Source organism: Vulpes lagopus, chromosome 4 (genome assembly GCF_018345385.1).
Source record: "Vulpes lagopus strain Blue_001 chromosome 4, ASM1834538v1, whole genome shotgun sequence".
Taxonomy (NCBI): Eukaryota; Metazoa; Chordata; class Mammalia; order Carnivora; family Canidae; genus Vulpes; species Vulpes lagopus.
The window spans coordinates 106,026,651-106,054,066 of record NC_054827.1 but is presented as its reverse complement, the minus strand read 5'-3'; the positions used below and the strand labels follow the sequence as shown (position 1 = coordinate 106,054,066).

The window sequence follows — 27,416 nt, the reverse complement described above, 5'->3', positions numbered from 1 at the left end:
TAGCCTCTGGGAATGGGAGGAATAGGTTGCAGGTAGTTGGTGAAAGTTGACAATGGGAACAAATGATCTGAAAGGTTCTATTTTTAAAAAAGACTAATACATACATTGGAAAGAAAACTGACAACACATCGACAATTCTTAATGCATGCAGGTGCATGGGCATTTGTTAAATTAGTCTATGTATAATTTTTTTCATTTTTGGAATATTTAGTATTATGACATGAAAATATTGCCCTGGCTATAGAGAAGGAAAGAATGGAATGGTACCAAAATAATGGCACCAAAATACTCCTGATATCAGAACCTGAAATTAATATAAAAAGGAAACAACACCGGGATCCCTGGGTGGCGCAGCGGTTTGGCGCCTGCCTTTGGCCCAGGGCGTGATCCTGGAGATCCGGGATCGAATCCCACGTCAGGCTCCCGGTGCATGGAGCCTGCTTCTCCCTCTGCCTGTTTCTCTGCCTCTCTCTCTCTCTGTGTGACTATCATAAATAAATAAAAAATTTAAAAAAAAAAAAAAAAAGGAAACAACACCTATAAAAAATAAATTTATAAAAAAATTAAAAAAATTAAAAAAATAAAAAGGAAACAATAGCACATGGATATCTATACAAAACATCATCAAATGTTAGCAAATAAAGTGCAAAAGTACATTAAAAGACCATTAGAGCCCAGTGAAGGGGAGGGGAGGTTTCTACCAGAAATAAAAATTCACTTCAGTATTAGGAAATTATAAATACAATATACCATGTCGAGGTTCTAAAATGAGAAGTAAAAAACCCTCATTTCAGAAAATAGTGAAAGAATACTTAATCATTCACCCTCCTCCATTCCTGATTTTAAAAATAATAATGAAATTTTGTTAAAATTGATGTTAGTGTTCTTATTTAAAAAGATTTTCCTTTTTCAAATATTTTCATAAAGATTCATAAATATTTTTAAATATTAAGAATTATGAATGCTGTATATACACTTCCTAGTGTTGTAAGGTTTATTTGCACATTCTTAATATGAAATAATTTATATAGCTCAAACTAACAGTTAATGTCATCCTTAATTGTAAAAAAAAAAGTGTTTTTGTAAAATTCAGGAGTTAGACAATATCCTTCTCAACAGTTTTATTTAAAATTGTTCAGTTAGTAGTAATGAAACTAAGTATACATGTTAGAAAGTAAGTTATAGGTATTAGACAAGGAAAAACAGTTGTAGTTCTTTATTTATAGATTGTGTGACTATATTCTTAGAAACCCCCCAAGAGTGAAATGAAATAGTAAGAAAAATCAGTAAAGTTACTAATTAAAAATAATATGTACAAATTATTAGCTTTTATTAATTATCTCCTTAAAATATATAATGGGAGAAATGATTAAATTTAAAATAGCAAAAATAAGCAGGAAAAATATATAATATCTACAAAAATAGAACTTTAACAAGGCATAAAATGTTTTTAGTAATAGGTAAACAAGGAAAAGGAAGGTTCAGTATTTAAGATGTAATAATTTGCCTCTTTTGAGTTGAGATAAGAGTGACTTTTTCAAGCACTTATGTGCCAACAGCTGATAATCACAAATTATCTTATTTCATCTTCTGGATCACTTGTGATTTAGAAAAGAAAGTGAGGCTCAAGTTTTGAAATAATTTTCCCATGATTTCACTCGTGCTTCATGTTGTAATTATCGTGGGTTGTTTTCTTATTTGTCCTAATTTGCTTGTTGCTTGGAGGCAGAGCCGTGTCTTCTTTGCATTCATGTCTCCCATGACCACTGTCACATAGATACTGGGCTTCAAACCCAAGCTCTGGTTTGTCATTCTCTAGGACAGGGTCACAAATCCAAAGGCCGATGGCAATTCAGCAGGCAAAGCACAGACCTGGTTGAATGTAGGAAGTTCTAGCCCATCATTTCCTGGTGATGAAAAATTTGAAAATTTTAAGATTTAGATTTTTAAACAATGTCAGCCTTATTTAAGCTTTTATTTATTTATTCATGAGAGACACAAAGAGAAAGAGGCAGAGACATAGGCAGAGGGAGAAGCAGGCTCCATGCAGGGACCCCGATCCAGGACTCGATCCCAGGACCCCAGGATCACGCCCTGAGCCGAAGGCAGATGTTCATCCACTGAGCCACCCAGGTTTCCTCACTGGCAGCCAATTTAAAAAGTAATTACTCTCCACAGTTCCAGTAAACCTTACTGTTGGCAAAATTTGGTCTGTGGCTTGACTCTGAGACTTTGGATTAATAATACTACCTGACTAAATTCTGGTTAATCTTAGAGCAAAAAACTGAATACAGTTAATGGGGTAATGGGATTTCCAGGTATGAAGCTACTGTGTTGTCTATTTCAGAGTGTGACTGGCCTATTCATTTCTAGATCTCCTTCATTCTATTGCCAATTCTAGAACTGTTAACCATGTGTGCATGTGTGTGTGTGTGTGTGTATGTGTGTGTGTGTGTTAACCTGTCTATAATTGTTCCTAAAAGCTACTCTAAATAGAAGGTCCTGGACTTAATTTCCTTAAGTCAAGGCAAAGGCTTTTAAGATTACTCCCATTCTGATTTTTCAAATAATCATTTTTGTCTTGTCTTCCCATCAGGTATTTGTAGTCACTGTCTGGAATTTTGAACTGTACATGATCCCCCTGGCATTGTTGCTACTCTTCATCTACAACTTCATCACACCCACAAAAGGGAAGGTTGGCAGCATCCAGGACAGCCAGGTGAGCAAAGATTCCAGTAATTGTAACATTTGATTAGAGAAACATGTGGTTAGCAACAACAAACTACTACCACATCATGACCCAGCTCAACTAGGTGTGAGACTGGAGGAGCAACATTGCACATACATTTATGTTACAGTGGGGGTCTTTTATTGGGTATAACCTGGAGTCCTTCTATGTTATGTTCCTGAGTTCTGGCCTACATTCTTAGCATGAGTAGAGCCCTCTGGTGTTTGGTCATCTTTACCATTCCAGCAGTATATTTTAATATGTGCCCATCTGGTTATCTGTAAGGTCCCTATGAATGGCATTCTCAACCACAAAAAAGCCTTTGGCATCTCCTTGAGCTCTTTCAGGGCAAAGAAAGCATCGGAGAGGCTACCATAGCCTCCAGACAGCCTTTGCAGTGTTCACCTCTGGCCTGAAGCCTTCAGAGGCTTGCCAACTCCCAGGGAGATCAGAGAGTGGGCAGGCATGGGCGCCTCAACTTTTGGGCTCCCAGGTCTTGAAAACCTAAAGCTTCCCATGGTATTGAAGGAAGTACCAATAAGACATCTTCTAACATCTATTTATCATACTTCTTCTCTGACCCAGCATCCTGTCTTTCATTTATCCCACCCAGAGGATCTTTTCCTGCTCTGGGTGAGCAGGAACTTGTATTCCTAGACTTGCTTTATGGCATTACCTTGGCATTCCAGATTTAAGAAACAAATTTTTAAAACAGAAATCTAAAATTTTGAGACTTGATAATAGACCTTCACATTGTTTTTTCAAGACTCAAGAGCTGACCATCTTCACCCATTTTTCTATACAGTGCTATTATTTTTAAAAATATATATATGAAATAATGGATATTAAAGGGATGATCTGATTTCATTTGGGGTAAAAGGGAAGTAGAGAAAATGAGTTTTTGGCAGGGAGTGAAAACATCAAACAAATTCAAACTTCTATTCCGTTTGATATTTGATTGTTTAATGCGGTAGGCATGGGCATATATCACTAATGCCTTAAAGACCTGAAGATGCTAGAATCAACTTTAAATAATTTTAAAGTACAGGATTGTTTAGGGACTAAGTTTCACACAGATATGGATAGTGGGAAATTTTCACAACAAAACATCTTTAGTAAGAAATACTGTTAACTAATGTTTTTACCTTTTTATGGTCAGATTTTGTTTTTCAGCTATATACATGATCTGTATGTTTATAGCATATATATGTGCATATGTGCAGATATATATACATACATACATACATACAAATATATATATATGTATGTATATATATCTGCCTAAGTGTACTTAGGTAAGCTCACGAATGGGATGTTAATATTCATATACATATTTATGCATACATAAGAACACAAGTGCATGTGCTTATAAATGTGTCTATAAAATCTTTTAAATTTGCAGAACATTTTCACATTTATTACTTATTTTAATATTGATAACACCACCATGAAGGAGACAAGAATTACTATTTTTATTTTATGCTTGATGAAAGTAAGGTCCAGAAGGGCAAAGTGATTTGCCCAACGTCATATAGTAGAAAGTCCTTGAACAGTGTCCCAAGCTGAAGACTGCCCCAAGCTGGACTTCTAACTCCAATGTTTTTCCTCCCATCACATGTTTCTATTACATGTGTTTTTACCCAATTGCTTTCATGAAACATGTGTGCTGCCAACAGTGAATAGGTGAGTTCTCCAACATCAGTGGAGTGTCACAGAAAGTACTAACTGAAACTCATGGAATTCTGGGAGGTAATGGAGTACCAGTCCTGGAGAAATTGCTTGGTAACTGCTCAGTGATTTTATGGAGTATAGTAGAGTACTCTCTGGATACTTCAGAATTACTCTTTTTTTTTTTTAAGAACATGCTATTGACAGTTATGCTTACTACTGGCACAGTGGCATCTTAACAGATGTCTGACCTTTGCAAGGTGGTTGAGCAGAAAGGTAAGCATTCAGGCTGTAAACAGACTCTGGTGTTCTAGTACCTAGCATGCTGTCTGAGCTAGTGAACCCCCTGTGTACCAACATGTGTTGGCTTTAAAATATTGCAGCAATATGATTAAAAGTTACCTAGTAAAGATTCAAGATTTCTAAACCCATCCAAAAAATCCTATTCACAGCACTTGGTGTTTTGGCACCCCCAAACTAAAGCCAGGTGCCGGTTAGTGGACATCAGAGCCTGAGTGTGCTTCACCTGCCCCCACCCACATCCCCAAATCCCAGGGAAAACAATAATAACTCACAGAAACCTGTAACTTATTCTTGAGATTGATTATATTCAGACTAATGCATTTCCTACTGTCTAATGTTGCAGTAATGGCCCCAGAGGAAAAGAGCAGTCATTATAACAATGAGCCTAGCACAAACCGAGTATGGTGTTCTCAGCCTTAACATAGCAGTTGGCTCATTTGTCAGAATAAGAACAAACTGTTTACAGAAAGTACAGCCCAGCAATGCATTTTTAAAGCTGGATGCCTTCAAAGGGCACTCGCCTAATAGCTTTATTTATAGTTAAGTTTTATGTAGATTATACATATCGTTCATGGTCTTACCACAGTGTCCCTGAACTTTAAAAGCATTATTTTTTAAGAGGCTATCATGTACTTTAAAAACACTAGTATTGCCGTTATGTAGAAAAATGCAAAATGTGTGTATGGGTTTGATATGCATTTTGTCATTGCAGTGGATGTTATATTAACCAGTTGTGGTTTTTTTCCTCGCAGGAGAGCACAGACATAGAGGAGGAGGAGGTTGAAGATGACAAGGTAAGTGTGCTTAGGCAAGCTCATGAATGGGGATGTTGTTAATATTGTCAGAAGAGAGCATTTTTCTCGTTGAGTCGAACCATATATATATATTTTTTAGTACTATGGAGTGTCTGATATAGTCATACTTTTGTATTTTATAAAAGATATCACTTTGTAGAAATCTTATTAAGGGAGGATTAAAAGGGGTAAAAGATAAGGAATTACTGGAATATGATAAAAAGTGTACCTACAGGAGGCCTGTCATTTGATGCGAGTGAAGATCGCAAGAGCCTGCCCCCTTGGTGTAGAAAAGGTAGATAAGAGGTAGTCTAGGAAGTCAAAAGTAAATCAGGTAAAATTGCTGTTCCTTTAGGTTCCCGTCTGCACTCTGTGGGGTGGTCACCCACTTCAGAGCCTGTCAGTTTCCCAGCTGTTGCTGGCAATGGTTTCAGCTATATGTCTGCGTACATCTGTCCTTTTTCTTCTCCTGGGAGAATCTCTTCAAATCTGCTGCTTTTGTTGTCATTACGCTTTCAGACAAACCTTCTGGAATAAAATGAAACAAGTGAAAATGCCAAATGAGATGCTACTGGCTTAATGGACTTCCAGCCCCATAGAATCTGCGGGTGTATGGGGTTTGTGATGGCCGTGCCTGGGGGGCTTGCAGGACTGGGGGGAAGGGCAAAACGGGGAATCATAAGAGTTAAGTATCCAATATAAAAATACCCAGAAAATAGCCATGAATTAAAAAACACTGGCTCCATGACACAAACAGCCTTAAAATTAATTGGGTGAGCCAGATGGTTTTGGCCATTTGAAGCAAATTGGGTGAATTACAAAGTGAATCTTATTTGTTGTGCTAAAATGATCATTAATAGCAAAACAATAAAATAAAATATATTTTTTTAAACAAAATTTACTCGTTTCAGAATAAGGTCGCACAGATGCAACTTTCTTCTGGGTGAATCAATGTGAGTTGCTTCTAACATTTAACTCCTTGAGCAGGAAAGATTGTCATAGCCAAGCTAACGTGCATGATGATGGGACATTTTACCAAAAGAAGCACAAGTATTAATGGAATTGTTTTACACCTTTTATGAGGCAAAATTCTAAATTTTATTTACCAAGGCTTGGAAGTGAGGGAGGTTTTCTTCTGTTTGGCTATGTCTGGTAAAACAAGCCCTCTGTAGAAGAGGGTGTCATCTGCCCTTCAGAGATCATTGTGACCGTGTGTCTTTGGCCCATCTGATAAAGGAGAGCATCCAACAAAAAGGAAATGAATGAACAAGTGGTATGTACTGGCAAGCAACAAATTCAGGCCATGGAGTCTAGATCAGTGGTTGTCACAAGCCAACTTTCTAGTGGAGTGCCTCAAGGATTGTCTGGGGGGTTTGGGAGTCTGGAAGTAGAGCCAATTGGGCTATGTTTCAAGCCTTACTGGGCAAGGATGACTGAGTTGGAACCATACCATTACATGGAGGAGCCTTGGAGCTCTTGTGTTTAAGCAAGCATGGCCCTCCCTAGGGGTAGGTGTACCAAACCTGCTACACACAGGGCATTGGCATTAGGACATTCCCCATTTCCCTCAGGGCAATTCCGTTCTTGAAATACTTTGATTGTAGTATTTTCATAGAGCCTTTAACGGCCACAGCATGGCCGTATTTTGTTTGCTTCCTCAATTTTATATGTCTATGAAATAATCCAAAGGAATAAATCTAAAATGAAATTTTGACTTTTATTTATATGTCTTTCTGCCTAACACAACCCATCTGCTGTTAAAGAGACTGGTGAACTTTGCAGCCCTTATCCATATCTTTTCAATCTCACATCTCCAGGAGATTTGTAAAGTATAGAGGGATTTTCAACTTTAAGACTTCTGGAGCCCACATCATCCACATATATATTACAAGCCTATCATTTCTTCTCCACATATAACAGATGCCATGACTGAGATGCACTTGCCATAGACCAGCACATCTGGGCACTAGACCCTCCATAGTGTGCTCTATTGAAGAGCTTACCCACAGAACCCTTCTGGCTTCTGTTGCATGTTAGACATGACAGACCATGCCTCTGGGAACTGTAACACACCCAGTGAGTAATGAGCTGTTTACAAATGATAAACACACAGCCACTTCCTTCCAAACCAGAAGAAGAGAGGAAACTCCTTTCTATCCAAACTATCCATCTTGAAAGTGACACTCCTTAATTGCCAGCACCCCTTCCCACCAAATACAATCCCAGGCGACTGCAGAAGATGAAAGCATTTCGGGGCCCCCCTGGCATAGCTTCCTCGGGAGATGGACGTGTTCTGTATCTGCCTGTCTCTGATGCACAGACCAGGACTCGGTCTGTGGTCTGTCATACTTTTATTGTCCTGAAGGGCAGTTGTTGTAAAATGACATCATTGTGGCCTCTTGTTCCTTCTCATTGTCCAAAGTCCATGGTGGTGACCTGTATGAAAAGCCAAATTAGAGTGCACAATTTTGTGTGTGTGTGTGTGTGTACTTTCAGATATAACATAGAATCTTCAGGTAACTACTATTTTGGCTTTTATGAAACTAACTGTACAAACCAAACTTTGAAGGGAGGAAATCCCTTTTTCTTATTCTTGATGGCCCACACAAGAAATTGCTTGTTACAAGCGTAGTTTGCTGGGGAGCCCTGAATAAACAGATAATGGCCAAGTTCAGTCAACAGCAATCAGCTGACATTTCCTATTTGTATTAGATTCCAAATGTGGAATTCTTCTATGTGGACCTTATTTGTACGGATGGATTACAATGAAAATTGCATTAATTTTCTGCACAGTAAAGGTCAGTAATTGAAGCATGAACCAAGAAACTATTGTGTAAAATGCTGTATCCCATGCTTAGGAAAGGTCATGTAAAGCAATAATATCTTGTTTTCATTGCAGAAGGTATAAATACTTGCATTAGAGTTTCTTTCTTTTTCCAGCCCAACAAGTGCTTACATAGAATATTTCAGTATTTACTATTAACATCAGCAAGCAGAAATCATAAGGGCACATATTTAAAAAAAAAAGATCCTGTCTATTGCTATAATATAAAGAAACTGCTCTGTAAGGCCTGCATTGTGAGTTGGTGTGTCTTTAACTCAGCTGTCAGAAATAGGACTTGAATGATCTGTTCTAGGATGATCAATGAGTGCACAATTGTCTTACAGTGTTTGGGGGGAAATTGCCCTTCTCTATCAGTTGTGGGTGAAAAACAGATATGGATGTTTTTCTTTGAGAAAATAAACATCTAATGCATTTTTGTTAATCAATTGTGGAGCATTTTATAATGAAAGGGTACAAATGAATATTATATCTCTGTGTTCTTTTCACAAATTAGGATGTCATCATTAAAATTTAAGTACATTTTAAACCAACAATTTAAAAAAAAAAAAAAAAAAAAAACAACAATTTCAGTTTAACATAGTTTCCATTCTCCAAACTGGATTGTCCCCTGATCCCAGGCAGAACCTTCTTAGGGAGAGAGGCATGTGGCATATGTATTTAGAAGGAGTTTTTGCTGTAATATAATCTGCAGAGTCCTTTGAATGGACTAGGCCCATGATGTGGGCCATGGTTCCTCATTTCCTGTGTCTTCTTATTCCAGAGAGAGAAGATGATCTATAGTGTCCCAACCAGGGGAGACCTTCATGTTTCGAGGAAGTTTCCTTACAATCTCGTAGTGACAGTAGTTTGGTTTATGATTCCTTTGCACCATCTTAAGAATGGTCTCAAACACAGCAAATTGGTTTGATTAGTGATTTTTTAACCTGTTAATGGAGCAGTGGTACTTTAAAATGATAAAGTGTGGTATTTTTAAGAAAATACAAAGTTGGACAATATCTTTGAAAGGTTAGCAATAGTTGAATATATACACACACACAGGGCATAGGCAATCTATATACAGGGCATATTGTAGAGGACATGTTTAAGGATAATTTTCAGAGAGAGAAAGTAAATGGTTGCTCTGATTTAACTCCTTTTAATTTGATTTAATGTGATTTTTAGTGATGAAGTGATTTAATTGCTATAATTTCTACCATGCCATCTTACTTTCAAGACTTTAATATTAAAATGGATTCTAGCCAACTCTTAATCATCAGTTTATGCATGTTTTGAATGAGAAGGGATTGGCTTCTCTATTTCATGCAGTCTTTTCTCTGACACATTGACTTGCTTAAATTTTTCTTTTAAATGCAAGCCCCCATTCTTAAAAAAAAAAAAAATGTATTGGCTTCATTATCTTTTAAAGTCATCCAGAAAAAAAAAAAAAAAAAAAAAAAAAAAAAAAGTCATCCAGAAATGTCATTAACCTGACCCTTTGAACCATTATTCATCCCACTAGTATCAGGCTCACTAATATTCCTAATACTTGTGTATTTTCTTTTTGGTTTCTATGGTAAGGATTATACTTAGTGTGTTATTCCTAAATATTGTGAAATATGATATATCAGGCTATAAATTAGATGGATTATCTATCCTTCTATTAGTTTATGTACAGTCTAACAGAATACAGGCAGAGGCTCTGGTTTTATGGACTATACTGTGTCTAGATATTTCTCGTTGCCTAAAATGTTTATATCATGCTAATATAGAATACTTTGGATATTGTATTTCTATTATCCACAGGTCATTGTTTTTCTGAGGATAGTAGCTGTTCTTCTTACCTTCTGTAATGAAATCCTCTCTGTTCCCTTGTGGTTTGCCCTAAATCCGGATTACCCAGTGAGTTTGCAATGTAATTGATAGGTAAAGACCCTTCTCTTTTCTCAAGGGAAAAGTAATAATTTAAAGTAAGTAATAAAGGAAGCAAAGGTAATAATATAAAACAAGATTACTTTGAGTATTAGCTAAATAATTCCATTTATAAAATAATATTTGTGGAGGGTTTATTATTTGAAGACTATTTCTGTATACTTTAGCTCATCCAGTATTCAAAATAACCATTAAATTTGATATTATTTTCCCCATCCACAAATTAAGGGAAACTAGATAGGATAGTAGCAAAACTCAAATCCAGTTCTGACCTAAATCAGATTTATTTTTGACCATGCCACCCTGTCCTGGAGGAAACGTGCCATTAATTTATCAGTTCATTTTTCTGCATTGTATATTTGTGGAACATTTTATAATGAAAGGGAGTGTTTTCTCCATCTCCAAGCCTCTGCAGGTAAAAAGATTAAAACTGTAAACATGATCCTCTAAGTAAATAATCAGAGTATAGCATAGTTGCTACTTTCATTAAAGTCTGTACACTAGGTTGGGCAGAGAAGAGGAAGTGTGTGTGTGAATCAGGAATGCTGACAGAGGTGATGTTGCTGCTGAATCTTAAGGTAATAAGAATTACTTGTTGCACTGCTTGACTGCACTAATATTCTATCTCCTGCCCTTCTCACTCCCTACCTCAAAGAAAACTAAAAGACACACATAGAAACATCAGCAACTGCAGCTCATTGTGTGTTTAGCCACAGTAGTTACAGAGAACTACCTCCATATTTATAGAAAACCACTAGCCCTGTTTGCTCTGGGGTGGCATGCATGCATCTGTCAATTGGCCTAGAGAAACCAATCTTCCTAGGGCTAAATTCCAAATAATTATTTTAGACAGTTTCCAATTTTTAATTTGTGTTTTATCAACATCATCTTCTTGATGTTGTTCATTCTTTTACTTTTTTCAGCCTTCTACATAATACCAGATGAGACTCTTGTTGCAAGCCAAAAAGAAAGACAAACATGTTGGTAAATACCAGTAACTGTGGAAGTGCTTTCTGTAATGAATAGAGTTTAAAAACCACTTAGAAATGATATTGATTTAAAATCTGATCTGTTTTATATTCATTCCCATAAGCAAAAGTATACTTGAGAAAGAAGTAGTCTCCTGAGAAAATACAGAATTTTACCCCCATTGAAAGAGCATACACCATAGAGTAGACGCTGTGTGTGTGTATACACACGAGTGTGCACATGCACATGTGCCAGCGTGCTTGCACACAGACCCACCCCACATCATGGGAAGAAGTCCTAAAGGAGGTTCCCAGTACAGGCAGCCAGGCTTCACAATGAACACTTTTTAATCTCATCTATCAGAAATATTGCTTCTTATGCTTTGCTATGACAGATACTACTGAGGTTTGGGGTTTTCTGTTGTTGTGTGTGTGTTTTTTTTTCCCATGCTAAATTCCACTGAATCTATTTCTGGTGTTTATAACTTTAAGTTTTCAAATTATTGGCTTTTTTTTTTAATACTCTGTAGGATAAAACAGACCAAACATACTCCCTTTGAAAGTCCAAAAGTTATATTTTTGTGTCTTTCTTCTAGATGGCTGAAATTATTGGAAATGTCTTGAGACAGAATTTTGCATTGATCCCTTTTGGGGACACTTCCCATTCTGTGACAAATATCACTCAATTTTTAAACATGTCAAAAAGGATTTTTTCTGACATGGTCAATTTTGGGGACTGTCTCCTGGCTTTGCTTAGGTAATTAATAGAGGAATGAGGATTTTTTCCTAAATCAGAACATGTAGGAAAGATTTAAAGTAACATACTGATTATATAATTAATTCCAAGTTGTAAATTCATTTTGATGGTGTGAATTCTCTCCCAGAGGCTCCAAGCTGGTTTATTGCACCTACAGTGCTATAGTCATTGGAGCCCTGAGGGGGTGGGGGTGGGAACAAGGCCTGGAGAAGGATGGATTTGCCTCCTGATTTATTTTTGGTTTTGCTTATAAAGAAAGCACATGATATGTGCTTAATTTGACTGCATACAGACTTAGCCAAAACTCAAGTTTATTTTTCTCACATTTTATAAACAAATGGGCAATGAAGTAAAAGGTGATCTTACATCCATCTCTGGTATGATAATATGCATCTTTAGGTTTCAGAGATGGAGTTTGTTATCATTTTTCTTACAGTGAGTGCCAGTCTTTCTTTCTGTATGTCAGAAAACAAAGGATTCTTATGAAATTGGAATTCTATCTCTGATAAGTTCATGCTCTCATCTCTCTTCCATTATGTTGTGATGCATGCTTTATCACAAAGTAGACCCTAAATCACGTGAATTGACTTACACCTCGTTGGTTTTTCAAGTTTGTAATAAGAAGTAAAATCCATTCTTTCTCAAATGCAGGGCTCTAAAAGTGCAGTGCATATAGTTGTTCACAATTTTTTTGTGCATTTGTTTAATCACACCAGTGGTCCCCACTCTTTTTTATTACACATTTCCCTCTATAAATCAGAAGCCTCCTATGTTAAGGAAACACATGAGCACATGTGATAACAGTTCTGTCTTTCTGAATGGATCTCTGTTACTCTTCCCAGGCAATTTGGTAGCAGCAGCAGATGTAATGTTGTGTTTGCTAAACTGTTATCACCACATTCCATGGTTCAATCTGAGACGTGTAAATAAAGCCAGCATGATGCAGATAAAACTGCCAGATGATCTTTCATACAACGCAGGGCAACATGAGTAGACTTGTCTTGGAAGATCATTGCTTTCAAAACTTAAATTAACCCCAGTATTCTTTAAACTAGACCAAAGGTTATTCATTCTTTTATCTCTTTGCATTCTCAAAAGGAAAGGACTTATATTTATGAAGTGCCCAAAGTGTACCAAGTCCTTTACATATCTTATGATACGAATGATATTTAATTCTTCAAACACTCAATTGGGAAAAGATTAGGCTCTCCCTCTTTCCAGATAGTAAAATGGGGATTCAAAATGGGTAAGGAATTTGCCGTGATCACAAAACTGGTTAATGGCAAGTTAGAGTTGAACCCAGTTCTCTCTGACCCCTGACTGGTTATTTACAAAATGGGTAGGCCTGGTTAGAGCTGATAAGTCCCATGGTTGGTTGGTCTGTTTGTTTTTCTTGTAACTTTTCACCTTTTGGTGCAAATAATCCCTGATTACCCCAGCTCTTAAATATAAGAATGGAAAGAAATATTTTTGAAATATTTTCAAATGGCATCATTTAACATCTCCTCTCATGAGTATTGGGCAAAATAATGCTGGAAAGAAAAAGTAAGTAGCAATATGTAACTGAATGTGGTATCTCAACATTATATATTCTGTGGTACAGAAAGAAAACAGAAACCCATGGGCATCAAAGAAGCAAATGCCAAAAAAGAACAAGTGTGAACTGAATCCCTACCTTGTGAAATGGTCACTAGACACTAGAGCTTGCCTTTTTTTTTTTTTTTTTAAGGGACTTCTTGTAATGGAGACACACTTGCTCTGGAATCCTATGCCACATGTCCCTATTTGACCAGAAAATTTCCATTCACTGTTTTCTCCCCATTTTGTTTAAGTACTAAATATTGTACTTAATATTTACATTCAAATACACTGGAATAAATTACTTAGACTTGTATTCTGCTTCTGCCATGGTTTTTACTAATAGCCCAGGGGTTACATGTGCAGTGACCAGAGATCTCATTGTCACCAGGTTAAATCCAGCAAGCAATCAGGGATAACCCATTAATTTTCCTGATACTTTTCAGGGGCAAAGTCACTAAAACCTAGCTTTAAAGGAAAGCTTGTGGATGGTCGTTGAAAAAGTACTTTCAGATGTGTTCACCCCTTCTTGCAAGTGGTGGAGAAGCATCTGATACTCCCACCCCAATCAGCCATGTGGCATACCAGCCTATTGGGGCATAGCAATTACCAAATCTATAGGATGCATAATGTTTCCAAACTGTCAATTCTGATGGAGTTAGTGGGAAAGATGAAAAATTACAGGGTAAATGTATGTTAAATATATGCAGAATTTAAAAAGTCTATGGATAATAGAATAAGTAGTAGTCTGAACACTTTTAATATGTTTTGTTTCACTCATTCCAATGAGTAAATCTTCACTTTTTTCCTTACTGTTTGATAAAACTTTTTCAGTGAGTAAGTCATAGAGTTCATGTTTAAGAATAATCAAGTAATAATATTCTATTTCTCAAGATAATTATTGATGAGCTAACTGATAGATATGTGTTTACATTTCTTTTCCATCCCCTGGGGCCATGGTCATATCATCTATGTGTCTAAACTTAAGTTACAAATTTGCTTAAAGAGTCTTCAACAGCTAGCAGTTACTTTAAGAAAACTATTTCTGGAAACATGCTTTTATTTGTGTAGCCAAAACATTTTGTTTACATATCTCTCTGTGGAGTATGGCTTTTCTTTGAAATAAAATGACTGTTCTACATTTATCTGGTTTTTCATTCCAAGGTTTCATTGTACATGTATGAAAAATGGCAAGATGGCTCTTGTTATGTTGACTCCAATAGTGCCAACATATAAAAAAAAAAATCATGGGTGGAGTCAAATGGTGGCAGTCTTACCTGGGTGCCATCAAATGATTCAAACAGAATATCAAATAAATTAATTGTAAAATTGTTCTGAGTTTTTTCAACTAATATATGGAACTAAAATAAAGCTTCTGCTAGTTTTACAAATGGTAACATTCTGACATAGGAATGCCATTGTAAATTTAGTTGAAACATTTAGCATTAATTAAGAATTATTTAATTTTGTAGGAATAGTATCAATGCAAACTTGGATGGAGGACAGCATCATGGCTAATAAGACATTCTTACAAAACAAAGGAGTCTATGAGGCAGAAGTGTACTTGGGATTGGCCACAGTGCCCTGATTATCCATGATTGTGTACAAATGATAATGCTTCACTGATTGACTAGAAGCTGAAGTGTCTACACTTACAAACATTTTATGTATACAGTGTTGGGTAGCAACAACAAACTTTTTGTGGCAAAGATGTGTCAAAGATAAAAAATACACTTCAGTGTGACAGTGTATACTGTTTTTGCTGCTGGTCACCAATTTGAGTTTAGGAATGTTTGAACCTTTGAAGAGCTCTTAGTCGACTTAAACATTTCCCAAAGCTATTGAACTCCTGTGAAAAAGGAAATCTATTTTTTGTTGCATTTGGGTCATAATCAGTTGGAAATGTTTGTTTATTTGTTTGTTTGTTTGTTTATTTATTTATTATTTATTTAGATTTGAGAGAGAGAGACAGAACATGAGCATGAGCAGGGGGGAGGGGGAGAGGGAGAAGCAGACCCCCACACTGAGAAGGGAGCCTGATGCCAGCTCCATCCCAGGACCCTGACTGAGATCATGACCTGAGCCAAACGTAGATGCTTAACTGACTCAGCTACCCAGGTGTGCCTCAGTTGGAAATTTGTAATCAAAATCTTTGACGACTGAAATACTAAGTAACTTCATCTCTAAAAGCTTTTGTGAGTGGAAGTGAATTTTAAAAGAACTGACAAAAAAGACACTGCATTTTTTTTCTCAGAAAAGCAAGGAATATTCATCACAAAGTAAACTATGATGTTAAATGCTGTGCCCGGTTCAGTGTTTAATTCTGAAGCTATCCTTTGGGATAACTCATTTTGCGGGGGGGGCGACTTTTGATTTTTAACAGAATAAATACCTGTTTTACCCAAGAATGAAAGGTAATTGAAAAACCATTTATTTATAAGCATAAATTTTGTGAAACACCAAATGAATTAAGGATACAACTTACTTGAAGCTTTGTCCTGAAAAAATGTTTAACAGAATAAGTTCATATGAATGATTACAAAGATATACAGTGCCCTTGAAAATATTTGGGCTGAGATATATATATATATATATATATATATGTATATCAATATTTAAAAATTAAAATTGATAATTTTCTCCATGTAACACATTTTTTGGTGTGAGGTTTCAAGGTACCTCAGTGCCTGTAGAGATAGTATTTTCATAATTAAAATTATGATCCACAGTAGAGTCAATTAAAGGTGTCAATTTAATGACTACTAAGTGCAATTCTGAAGATGATTAAGAACAATTTTATGAAATATGTAAAAGGATGGTTTTAAAAAGTACATTCTTTTGAAAAGTACCCTCACCTGGGATTATAAACATATATAACTAGGAAACCAGTTAAATATGTGAATCTGTAGCACAAATAATAATCCTTTATGTATCATTTAAAAATGTTCACAGAACATAAGTGTTTCATTTTAATATACATAAAACATGCCTTTTAAAAATTTTGAAGTAACGTACGTGTAAAAATAAAATGAAATAATTATGTGGATCCGCTAATATGATTAAATCAAGTTGATAGTTAATAAATGTTTTTAAAATTATGTGATTCTGATTACGTTCACTCTTCAAATTACTATCCTGTTAGCTTGGATATCGTGGGGCCCTTAGCCTTGTTTTTGAATATTAAATATGCAAATTAAAACATCAAGTACATCAAAAAGTAAAAGGACATTGTGACAATAATTTATTATTTTGATATACTAAACTTATACTTTCTTCATGACCAGAACCTCAGCATTTGGGTGTTTCATTAGGGGGATGGGGGGAACACACACACACACACACACACACACACACACAGTCAATGGAATGAGGATATTTTTATGAAGTTGAGCCACGTGGAAATTTGAGTCATCTTCCAAGAAATTGTTTTGACCTAAAGTCTATGCTGCTGAAAAGAAGAAGCTACTTTTGCCCTTTGGGTCAAACTCCCTGGTGCTTTCAAATCCTCCGTTATAAACATGAATACTTATGTAGCAGACAGAGATGGGTTTTCACCATTGTGCCCATTAATAGATGTTGCTGAGCATGAATTAGGTTGCTCTGGCAGCATATCTAATTTTTAATGCAAGCTGCTTGAAGAATTACAGAGTAAGGGAAATAAGGAATTTTAAATTGCAGTGAAAATCTAAAAATGCCTTGCTAGTTTGAGGTAGCAAGAAGACACAAAAAGCCTGCCTTCTCCTTCTATACGGAATGCTTAGATTAAGGAGTTCAGCGCTTAATGGTAAGGGGTTCTTCATCCCTGCACCCTTTACTAAGGAGGGGGTGGCGGTGGTACATTCTAACCTTTGCACTCTCTGTGGTCTGTTTCTGCCAAGTAGCTTCATAAACAAGGACAGGTGTGAGAAGGGAAGTTTGTGGTTTCCTGACATCTCTGCCATATTGATTATTCTTAAAATGATCTCTCTCTCTCTTTTTTTAAAGATTTTATTTATTTTAGAGAGAGAGAGACAAAGATAGCAGAGAGCACAAGCAGAGAGGAGAGGGAAAACCTCCCTCAGCAGGGAGCATGACTCAGAGCTTGATCCCAAGACCCTGAGATCATGACCCAAGGCAAAGGCAGATGCATAACCAACTGAGCCACCCAGGTGCCCCAAATGTTCTCTTCAGTTTAGAAGGTTTTGCTCCATAATTTAATGCAATTCTAACTCAAGTAAAATTCTAGATAGAGAAAAATTTGAGGTTTTAGGTATTATATATTAGATGCTGTGGCTACAATGACCCAGACAGGCAAGAGCTGAGAAGATACTAGCTAAATCCCAGTTACAGTAGAGTTCCCAGGGAGGTGAAATATGGTATCAGAATATAAGAAATTGTGTAAAAATACCAGTCATTAGAGAATCATCTTTTCTCCAACATTTGAGTAATTACTAAATTATTTTTATAAGCATTAGCTGCCTAACATGCTAAAACACACTTGAGATTTTTTTATAAGCAAAGTAAGGACAATATTCTTAGAAGGCTAAATTCTGTTACACATGACAAATTGGAGACTGAGGAAGATGAACTTGTATTTGCTTCTACCTCATGAAGGAAAAGCCAGTCAATCATTGGACATCTTCCCAGGGAATAACCTGTATAGGATGCAATCTCCAGCAGTGACTATGGAGTCTGCCTACAGGTGCCTACTCTGTTTCTGGGGTGGTTGCCAAAGGATAACTGAAATGTTCCTCAGACTTGCAGTGGGTTTAAAACATGACTAGAAATGCAGCAGAGTTTGACAAAGAAGCCACAGTACTAGGAAACATATCACCTGGATTTCCAACATACCATGTTGTCACCTGCTTGAAACATTTCTGAAGGACTGTGAGGGACAGGGGTAAGGTGAGCTGGCAGGTAACCGTGTGAAGCCAGACAGAAAATCAGGGTCAGCCAGATGGATGGGGTTGCCAAGTCCTCTGAGAGAAGCCGTAGCTTTCATAGAGAAGAATGGTTGTGTCTGAATGAGTAGGCAACACAGTTCTTTGGAGTCAATAGATACTTTAAATTGTGAAAAAATGTGATTTGTCTCTTGGAGTCATTCTGTTGATAATAACTGTTACTATAACGGTATATGAATTTCTATAGCAAGATGATACAAATGAAGTGATTGAGCTAAATCTTGCTTTTATGTTTCCTAGGAATCTGAAAAAAAAGGGTTAATTGAAAGAATCTATATGGTACAGGATATTGTTTCAACTGTTCAAAACATCTTGGAGGAAATGGCTTCTTTTGGAGAAAGAATTAAAAAGTAAGTTCTACATTTGTGTTGTATTTGAAGCAGAGCTGGTATCATTGAGGACAGTGGAGGTTAGAGGGTGGGAGGGCAGGGATCAGTACATGCAAAAACAAAACAAAACAAAAAAACAAAAGCTACAGTGTTGGAGAAACCGTATTTATATTTGTTGGTTTGTTCTTTGGGCTTGTCAGCTTCACAGTTGGGTAGTGCTTTGGAACCGGGGTGACCATATGGCCAATTCACACCAATTGCCCCAGCATAATTATTTCACTCTCAAAAGTATCCTGGTTTGGGTGATAAATCATAGATTAAGAAAAAAGGAGTATCCTATTCAGAAATAAATAGGGTAGCAATATGCTCTCAAGTTGCCGTTTTCAACTGAAACATAGAACACAGTAAATGCTTTCTTTCTCAACTTACCAATGAGTAATATATAGCTAGTAGCATCATGGATGCAAAGATGTGAAATTAATTCATCACATTCTTGGGTGTCTGAGGGGTCAACAGACTTCTTTTATGAGAGGCAGTGAATAAATATTTTCATTTGTGGATCACAATTACTCAACTCTGTTAAGTATAAAAGCAGGCATCATTCATTTAGGTATCAAATGAATGACTGGGATATGTGTTCTAACAAAGGTTTATTTACAAAAACAGGTGGCAGGCTAGAGTTGACTAAAATCCAACCCATAGCTTCCCACTTCCCACCTTAGGTCACAAGGACTAAATCTCTGATGTAGTCTCAGTTGAGAAAGACCCTATGATTCATATTTACTTTGTTTTAGACATCATGAACTCTGTGTAATTTGTTCTTTACTTGGTACCAATGAACAGAGCAATTTTTAATATTTTTTCTTTTAAGTTTAAACTTATTTCCTCTTTTGAATCTAAAATATGTCAAGTTGTTCTTTCTAAAGATTAATACTTTTTTTCTTATTTTATTGTCCATGATAGTTTCTTTTTTTTTTTTTTTAAGATTTTATTTATTTATTCATGAGAGACAGAGAGAAAGAGAGAGAGGCAGGCTCCATGCAGGGAGCCCATCGTGGGACTCGATCCCGGGTCTCCAGATCACACCCTGGGCTGAAGGCAGCACTAAACCACTGAGCCACCCGGGCTGCCCTCCATGATAGTTTAAGTAAAGAAGATAATATTTAGAAATTGCATGGGTAGGGGTGCCTAGGTGGTACCGTCAGTTAAGCATCTGACTCTTGATTTCAGCTCAGATCATGATCTAAGGGTCCTGAGATCAAGCCCCAATTTGGGCTTTGGGCTCAGTGCTGAGCCTACTTGCTATTCTTTTTTTTTTTTTTTCCCTACTTGCTATTCTCTCTCACCCTTTCACCCTTTCTCTCTGTTCTTCTCACTTGTGTGCACATGCTTGTGCGCTCTCTCTCTCTCTCTCTCAAATAAATAAATCTTAAAAAAAAAAATAAAGAAAGACAGAAATCGCATGGGTAAAGAGGAAATTAAAATTAGTACTAACAGCCAAGGGAAAGTTTTCTGTATTAAGATGCAGGGGAATCAGTAAATTATAACATCAGGAAATATAAATAGCTAATATGGAACTTTGTATGGATACTGATCTTTCTCAGATTATCAAATCCAGTTGCTCTGGAGTGACCATTTATTATTGGCATGCTAAATGTATTTTGTTTATAAAATAAGCTATTAATAATCTTTAAAAAATTGTAAATTTTAGTGAATTTACATGCTACTATTCCCGTTATTGATGTCTTAGAAGAAAAACTAAAGAGCAGGAGGATTTTTGCTTACGTATATTAATGCCTACTTGCTTTTTCTAGATTTCACAGAAACCGACAAATGATTTCTGAAGTTACCTTCAAAATTGTTTAATAAAGACCTTTAATAAAGACCTGAATGACAATAGGAAACAGTCAAATAATGAGGAGGGTGTTACACTTCTTACTTCATTAACTCTTTATCTCTCTGAGTGTCAGGCACTGATCTGGTCTAAGAATGAGAAATATTCCATAGATCCATGATAATAGTAACATCAGCTCATGTTATATGCCAGCCAGACACTGTTGTAAACCCTTCACACATAGTAATTTCTTTAAGAAGTTGCTGGCTGGAATCAGAGTAAATGATTCCCACAAGCCTATGGATTAAGGATTGTTAATGTACCCATTTTACAGATTAGGAAATGGAATCACAGAGTAATAAACTCTGTAGCTTAAGGTCAAGGTCACACAACTAGTGAGCAAAGAAGCCTAGATTTGAAGCTGCCCTCACTATGACACCAGCATGTCGTTTTCCTCTAGGGATCTATTTTCCAGTGAGGGAGAACAGCAATAAGAATTAGAATTCAGTTGCATTGATGCAAGATAGAAGACAGGGTGTCAGGAGTGGTCTGACCAGCCCAGGAAAGGGATATGGGGGAGAGAAAGTCAGGGGACAGTTCTGAAGGAGGGACATCTTATCAGCGTGTCTGATCATGGGAAGAGATAGTTGAGCAAAGAGTTAATGAATGGGGACTGCAGTAAGTGGGACTTTGTGCAAAGGTTCAAAGCCCAAGTCTGTGCTAGATACTGGGAGATGTAAGGGTTTCAGTATGTCTATGAGGCAGTGGAGGGTAGTGGCAGTGCTTAGAGATGAGGCCGGTCATACAGGACCTTGAGTGGATGGAAAAAGGCCATGAAAAAAAAAAAATTGGATGAGGGACATTCTGGCAGCAAGAAGGATAAGAGGATGTGGAGTGGGGGCAAGAACTGAGGAAGGAAGGTCGTGTTGTTTGGTAAAACTGTCTCCACACTTGAAGGTCTCTAAGAGACAAATGGGGCTGTTGTGCCATTGATAATGGCCAAGGAAACATGTCTGATGACAGCAGAAGGCAGGGAGATTGAAACAGGCCCCCATCTCTCCAGTGCGTCTGAGGGACAGCTGTGTTGGGCTCAGCTGTGGTGGCCATGTCTGAGACGTATTTTCAGCCATGAACAGAGTACTGTTCTGCCCAGCTGCAGCACAGGAAGGAAGGCTCATAAGGCTCCACTCCTATTAATTCTTTGGCCATTCATTACTACAGTGATCTGAAAGTTCCTGCTGGGCATTCAAGTGGGGTGGCATGTGTAACTCTGTTGGAATTCCATTGTAATTCAGTGGTGAAGGACCAGGAAAACTTTTCCCCAACTTCTGGCAACTAGTAAATGAGTAAGCTTTCATGAAACACTCAGAGCAAGGCTTTCCAGTTACTGACCCAGAAGACCCCAATTGTATTGCATTTACACGGCACGAGCTAAATCTTCTTTTTCTCCTCTTTACTTTCTCTAGTTACCTTCTCATATTATGCAAATTTCAAATGTGTGTATATAACAGACCCAAAGCATTTTCTGAATGTGTAGCATCTATATTATCTCAGACAGCAGGCTGGATGGTCAGAGGGTGCTATATTTCATATGTCCTCTCATTATGGAGTGTTGGCTTCAACACTTGTATCTTTGAGTGGTTAGGGAAGTCTCACAGAGGAGGAGATAATCAGAAACCTAAGACAGGGAAATCATTCCTGCAAATGTTCCAGAGTAAGGTCTGGAAGGCACATTCATCAGAAGTAGAACTTCTCTGGATGGGAAGGATGTTGAGAAATACTAGGCAGTAAAGGTGAGGAGGAAGGTGAGTGCATCTTGAATCACAGTGAGGACATGAGGAGCGATAGACTGACACACCTGGTGTTTACTCTGAGAGTATTATGTCAAAAGGAACAAAGAATGAAGGCAGAAAGACCAAGGAAAAGGCCAGACACAAGGTGTGAGGAACAGGTTCACCAGCTAGTGTAGAAACCATGCCTCATGAACAAAAGCATCACGTGAAGTTCATTACAAAAGAATAATCTGTAAGATTATATGATCAGTCATTTCTGTTTCCATGAGTAGAAGAGTCAGAAGATTTCATTTGTGCTACCTTGGGAAGTGAGGAAAATCAAAGCTCCATGGGCATAAAGGTCAACTAGCAGGACACCCATTTGGGGGAAGAACTATAGGATGGAGCCCTTTACCTTTACCAGTTGTGGTCACAATAATTTTTTGTTTAGTGCTTTGGAACTTTGAAAATGATATTCTTAGGACATGTCAGTAAGCCTGAATGGTTGAATGAAGGAAAGGGATTCGTTGAATTTTTTCCACTAATTAAAGGTTTGCCTCATTTGTCTCATTACTGTTCATGTCAGGTATTCCTTTCTTAGGAACTCAGGGAACTCTTAAGTCAAGAAAACTAGGGAAGCCTGTGCAAATGTATAACAAAGTGTTTGATTCTGAGATGGAAAGTTTAGATTTACCAGGGTTTTTAAACTTTGGATGTTCTGTGGAAACCAACCCAAGATATTCCATGTTAATGGAGAGAAGGTCTAGTAAATTCTTGAGTATTAGGGGAATTACAGTGTAATGTCTTTGAACTAAGCCCTCAGTATAAAAAGGAGTATTGAATAAATTAAATGAGCAAAAATGTACCTTTTTACATTTTCTAAAGTGCCTACTATAGAGGTAGTGAGAGTGGGCTCTTGAGCTGACTTTCTGAATTCATGTCCCAATTCTGTCACATACTGAGAGTATTGGTGCCAGTTATTTAACTTTTATGAGTCAGAGTCCTCATTTGTAGAATGGGAGTAATAATTATTCCTACTTCATCATATTTTGGAAAGAATTAAATGAATTAGTGTATATGAAGAGCTCAGACTAGTGGATGGCATGTATTACTCACTTAAGAATATTGACTATTATGAATATTATTTTTGGCAAACTGCCTTGACTTTCTGTGTCTTAAATTAAAAAAAAAAATTAAAAAGCAAATGTCTTCCTTTTTTTTTTTAAAAAAAAAAGCCATTTGAACACTTTCCACTAAAATTGTGGGTTGCTGAGAGGAAAACACAAGAGGTAACTGACTTGGCTGTTGGAGAGCAAAACTGACAGGGTGTTTGTGACAGTATCTATACACATCTTCATTTCTAGCACTCAGCACTAATACACATGACACATCCCACACTTGTACACACAAACAACTGTTGAGATCTTTATAAAGATTGCATTAATTGGAAAGTAATTGGTATCTTGGTAATATTTTAAGTTTACTAATCTATTCTGTCTATTTAGGTCATTTTGAATTTATTTCAATATTGTATTAGAGTTTTATGTATAAAAGTTTGACACATTTTTGTGAGATATATTCCTAAATATTTTATTTGTTTCATGATATTTCAAATAGCCTCTTTTTTAAAGATTTAATTTTCTACTTGTTCGTTACTAGAGTATAAAAGTGAAATTATTTTTCCTACATTGACTTTGTATCTATAAATTTTGGTAAATTTAGTTATCTTAATTTTTATCTGAAGATTATTGTTCTAGATTTTCTATTGCATAACCATTTTATCTAGGAATAATTTTTTCTTCCTTATTTTCTAATCCTTATACATTTTTCTACGTTTTCTTGCTTTATTATGGAGCTAGCAGCTCCATACCATGTCGAACGGAATTGGTATTGGTGAACATTTAGATATCAGAGAAAAAAACTTTTAACTTTTTACTCTAGGAATGATATTTGCAATAGTCATTTGTAAAGACGCTTTGTCAGATTAAAGAAGTTCCCCTTTATTCTTAGTTTACTAAGAATTTTTATCGTGCATGTGAGTTTTGTCAAGCGTTTTTCCTGATTTCATTGGGATGATTTTTTTTTCTCATTTATTTTTGCTAATGTGGTCTATTATTCTTTTTCATTTTTAAATTTTAAGGCAATCTTGTACCTATTGAATAAACCCAACTTTGCCATGCTACACATTCTCTTCACATATTACTATATTTTATTTACTATTACTTTGCATAGGATTTTTGGAGCTATCATCATCAGTGAGAGTTGAGCTATAATTTTCTGTTCTTAAATTCTTAATGGAAAGAAGATTATTCTGGCCTCATACAACAGATGGGAGTGTTCTCTCTTTATCACTATCTGGAAGAGTTTACATAAGCCTCATGTCATTACTTCCTTTAAGATTGGATAAAATCTTAGCAGTCCATTTAAATTTAGTGTGGTTATTAATATATTTAAATTTGTGACTTTTATTGTTTTCTTTGTCCTTGTTTTGTTTTGTTTTCTTGTCTGTATTTTTTATCAGAGTGTAAGCACTCTTTTTTATTTTTTTTTAAGATTTTATTTATTTATTCATGAGAGACACAGAGAATGAGAAGCAGAGACAGGCAGAGGGAGAAGCAGGCTCCATGCAGGGAGCCGGACGTGGGACTCTATCCCAGGTCTCCAGGATCAGGCCCTGGGCCGAAGGTGGCACTAAACCGCTAAGCCATCCGGGCTGCCCAACTCTTTTGCTATTCTTTTAGTCGTTACCCTAGAGTTTACAGCCTAATATAAAGTGTTAACTTATTTTGTCTTCCCAGTCAGGAACCTTCTTAATTTTGGTATCTAGCCATTGATTTGTACCCAGGATTTGCTACTATGTCTCTGTTTTCCAAAAACACAAAAACCAAAAAATTAGAGCATAAAAGTTGATATTTGGTTTTACTTATTTATTTTAATTTTAATTGGTTGATTTCATGATATCTTAATTTTGTTTTTATTTTTATTGTAAATATGGTACACATCCATGATAAAAGTAACCAAACAGAAAGCTCTCCTTTATTCTCTCTACTTCCTTTTCTTCCCCTTCTGTCCATCCTATTGAATTACCATTAACATTTGGAGTATATCCATCAGAGGTTGTTTTTTTCAGTTTAAAAACCTCTATGTGTGGTTTTTGTACATGTGTAAATTTATTAATAAAGACATATATATGCATATATGTGACACATACCCACATTTATTTATGCAATTTATTTTTTCACTGTCTCTCACTTACCTAGCTTTGAGCCTGTGTGTTGAGGGGTAAGGGAGTTTGTGTGGGTGCCCTTTTTATTATTTCATTGTTTTTTTTTAAAGATATATACACTTGCAACTGTATGCTCAGAAAAAGAGAGAATAAAGGTTACCTAGCTCTGTGTATATAGTAGATGCTTAATAAATGCTGAATTGAACAAAACAAAAATCTGCATGATACTACGAAGTAGACATCTATTTAGATTTTTCCCTTTATTTAGATATTGTGCTATTAAGGAAATTGATGCTATTTCCTTTTGTAAGTACTAGCAACCATTACTGTGACATTCATGCATTGCCCCTGCATCCCTGTGTGAAGAGATCTGTAGATTAAACTTCCTGCCATGGCATAATTTGAAGCATTCAGGGAGTCTGAATAACATTTCTACAAACATGAAATTGCCCTCCAAAACATTCAACTAAAAGTTTTACTATAGAAGAAAATAGTAAGAAATGGACCCACATATATATATGTAAATTTAGAATAGCCTTGAAAAAGGCATGAGGAAGGAGTAGGGAGAATATCAATTATTCAGTTTGTTGGTATTAAGTTACTAGACTAGGGAAGTCTTTGGTAAGTGCTACCAAATCTAGAAATCAGCAAGGGAAAACATTGATAAAGTTGGTCATGTAAAATATATAATTTTATATTTAAAAATTTATAAACCAGATTTAAAAAAGACAAAGCAACACATTAGAAAAACACTGTGACAAATACGACAAAGGACTGATTTCTTTGGTATCCAAAGGTATTTTAATCACTGAGGAAAAAGTCGAGCAAAACCGCTTAAGGCACAATAGACAAATCATAACTGCTTTCTGTTTTTTCAGTTTTTATAATGTGCTAAAACCAGAATGTGCTAGCTACCTTAAATGCAAGTTCTTATTTAATTCTGGCAGAACTCTATGACAGGGGTATTCTGCTTCTCCACATTTTGCAGAGCAGAAGTTGGTGCAGGTTGATTAAATCGCTTTCTTGTAGCTTATTAGAGATGGAGCTTGAACTCAAACCAATGTCAGTATGCTTAAACATCCGTTTTCTTAAGCACTTTCCCAATTTCTGGCACCTAACGAAGAAATAAGCTGGAAATTGCTTACGAAACAATTAAAATGATGAGCATACATGTTAAAAGGTGTTTAAATTTGCTTATAGTTTTAAAAAGTGAGAAATTCACATGTACCTTTCTATGGGCAAAGATTAAAAATGTTGATAGTCTATAATAAGAGGGTGAGGTGACTGGGTTTTTCTAAGACTCTTTGTGGAATTGTGGTTATTTACAAAACAAAATAAATTTCTCTCAGCCTCAATTTGCTCATGTGTAAAATGAGGATAATCTGTACTCAGGAGAATTGTGGTGACCATCATGACATGAAAAATATTAGCGCAAAGGGACACCTGGGTGGCTCAGTGGTTGAGCATCTGCCTTCAACTCAGGGTGTGATCCCGGGATCTGGGATCAAGTCCTGCATCAGGCTCCCTGCGAGGAGCCTGCTTCTCCCTCAGCCGATGTCTCTGCCTTTCTCTCTCTTTCTCTCTGTGTCTGTCTCTTATGAATAAATAAATAAATCTTAAAAAAAAGATATTGGCACAATAAAGTGTCCAGCAGCTATTATATGTTAGCCTTCCCACCCCTACCACACATTCACACAAACAACACACAAAAAACAGAGAGACAAATCTTTTACCCCTTTATATCCTTAGCACAAGGCCCAGGGTCA

The 27,416-nt window shown here is 36.4% G+C and overlaps 1 protein-coding gene across 3 annotated transcripts in view; it reads left to right on the top strand.

Annotated features, from left to right (window-relative positions):
• The window catches only part of MCTP2 (multiple C2 and transmembrane domain containing 2), a 241,187-nt gene that overhangs the window by 201,300 nt on the left and 12,471 nt on the right, over positions 1 to 27,416 (top strand). For all 3 annotated transcript variants that reach the window (XM_041752071.1, XM_041752069.1, XM_041752072.1), the window contains 3 exons: positions 2,597 to 2,719; positions 5,452 to 5,493; positions 18,730 to 18,839. In XM_041752071.1, coding sequence (XP_041608005.1) covers positions 2,597 to 2,719; positions 5,452 to 5,493; positions 18,730 to 18,839 — 275 coding nt within the window. The remainder of the gene's footprint in view (positions 1 to 2,596; positions 2,720 to 5,451; positions 5,494 to 18,729; positions 18,840 to 27,416) is intronic.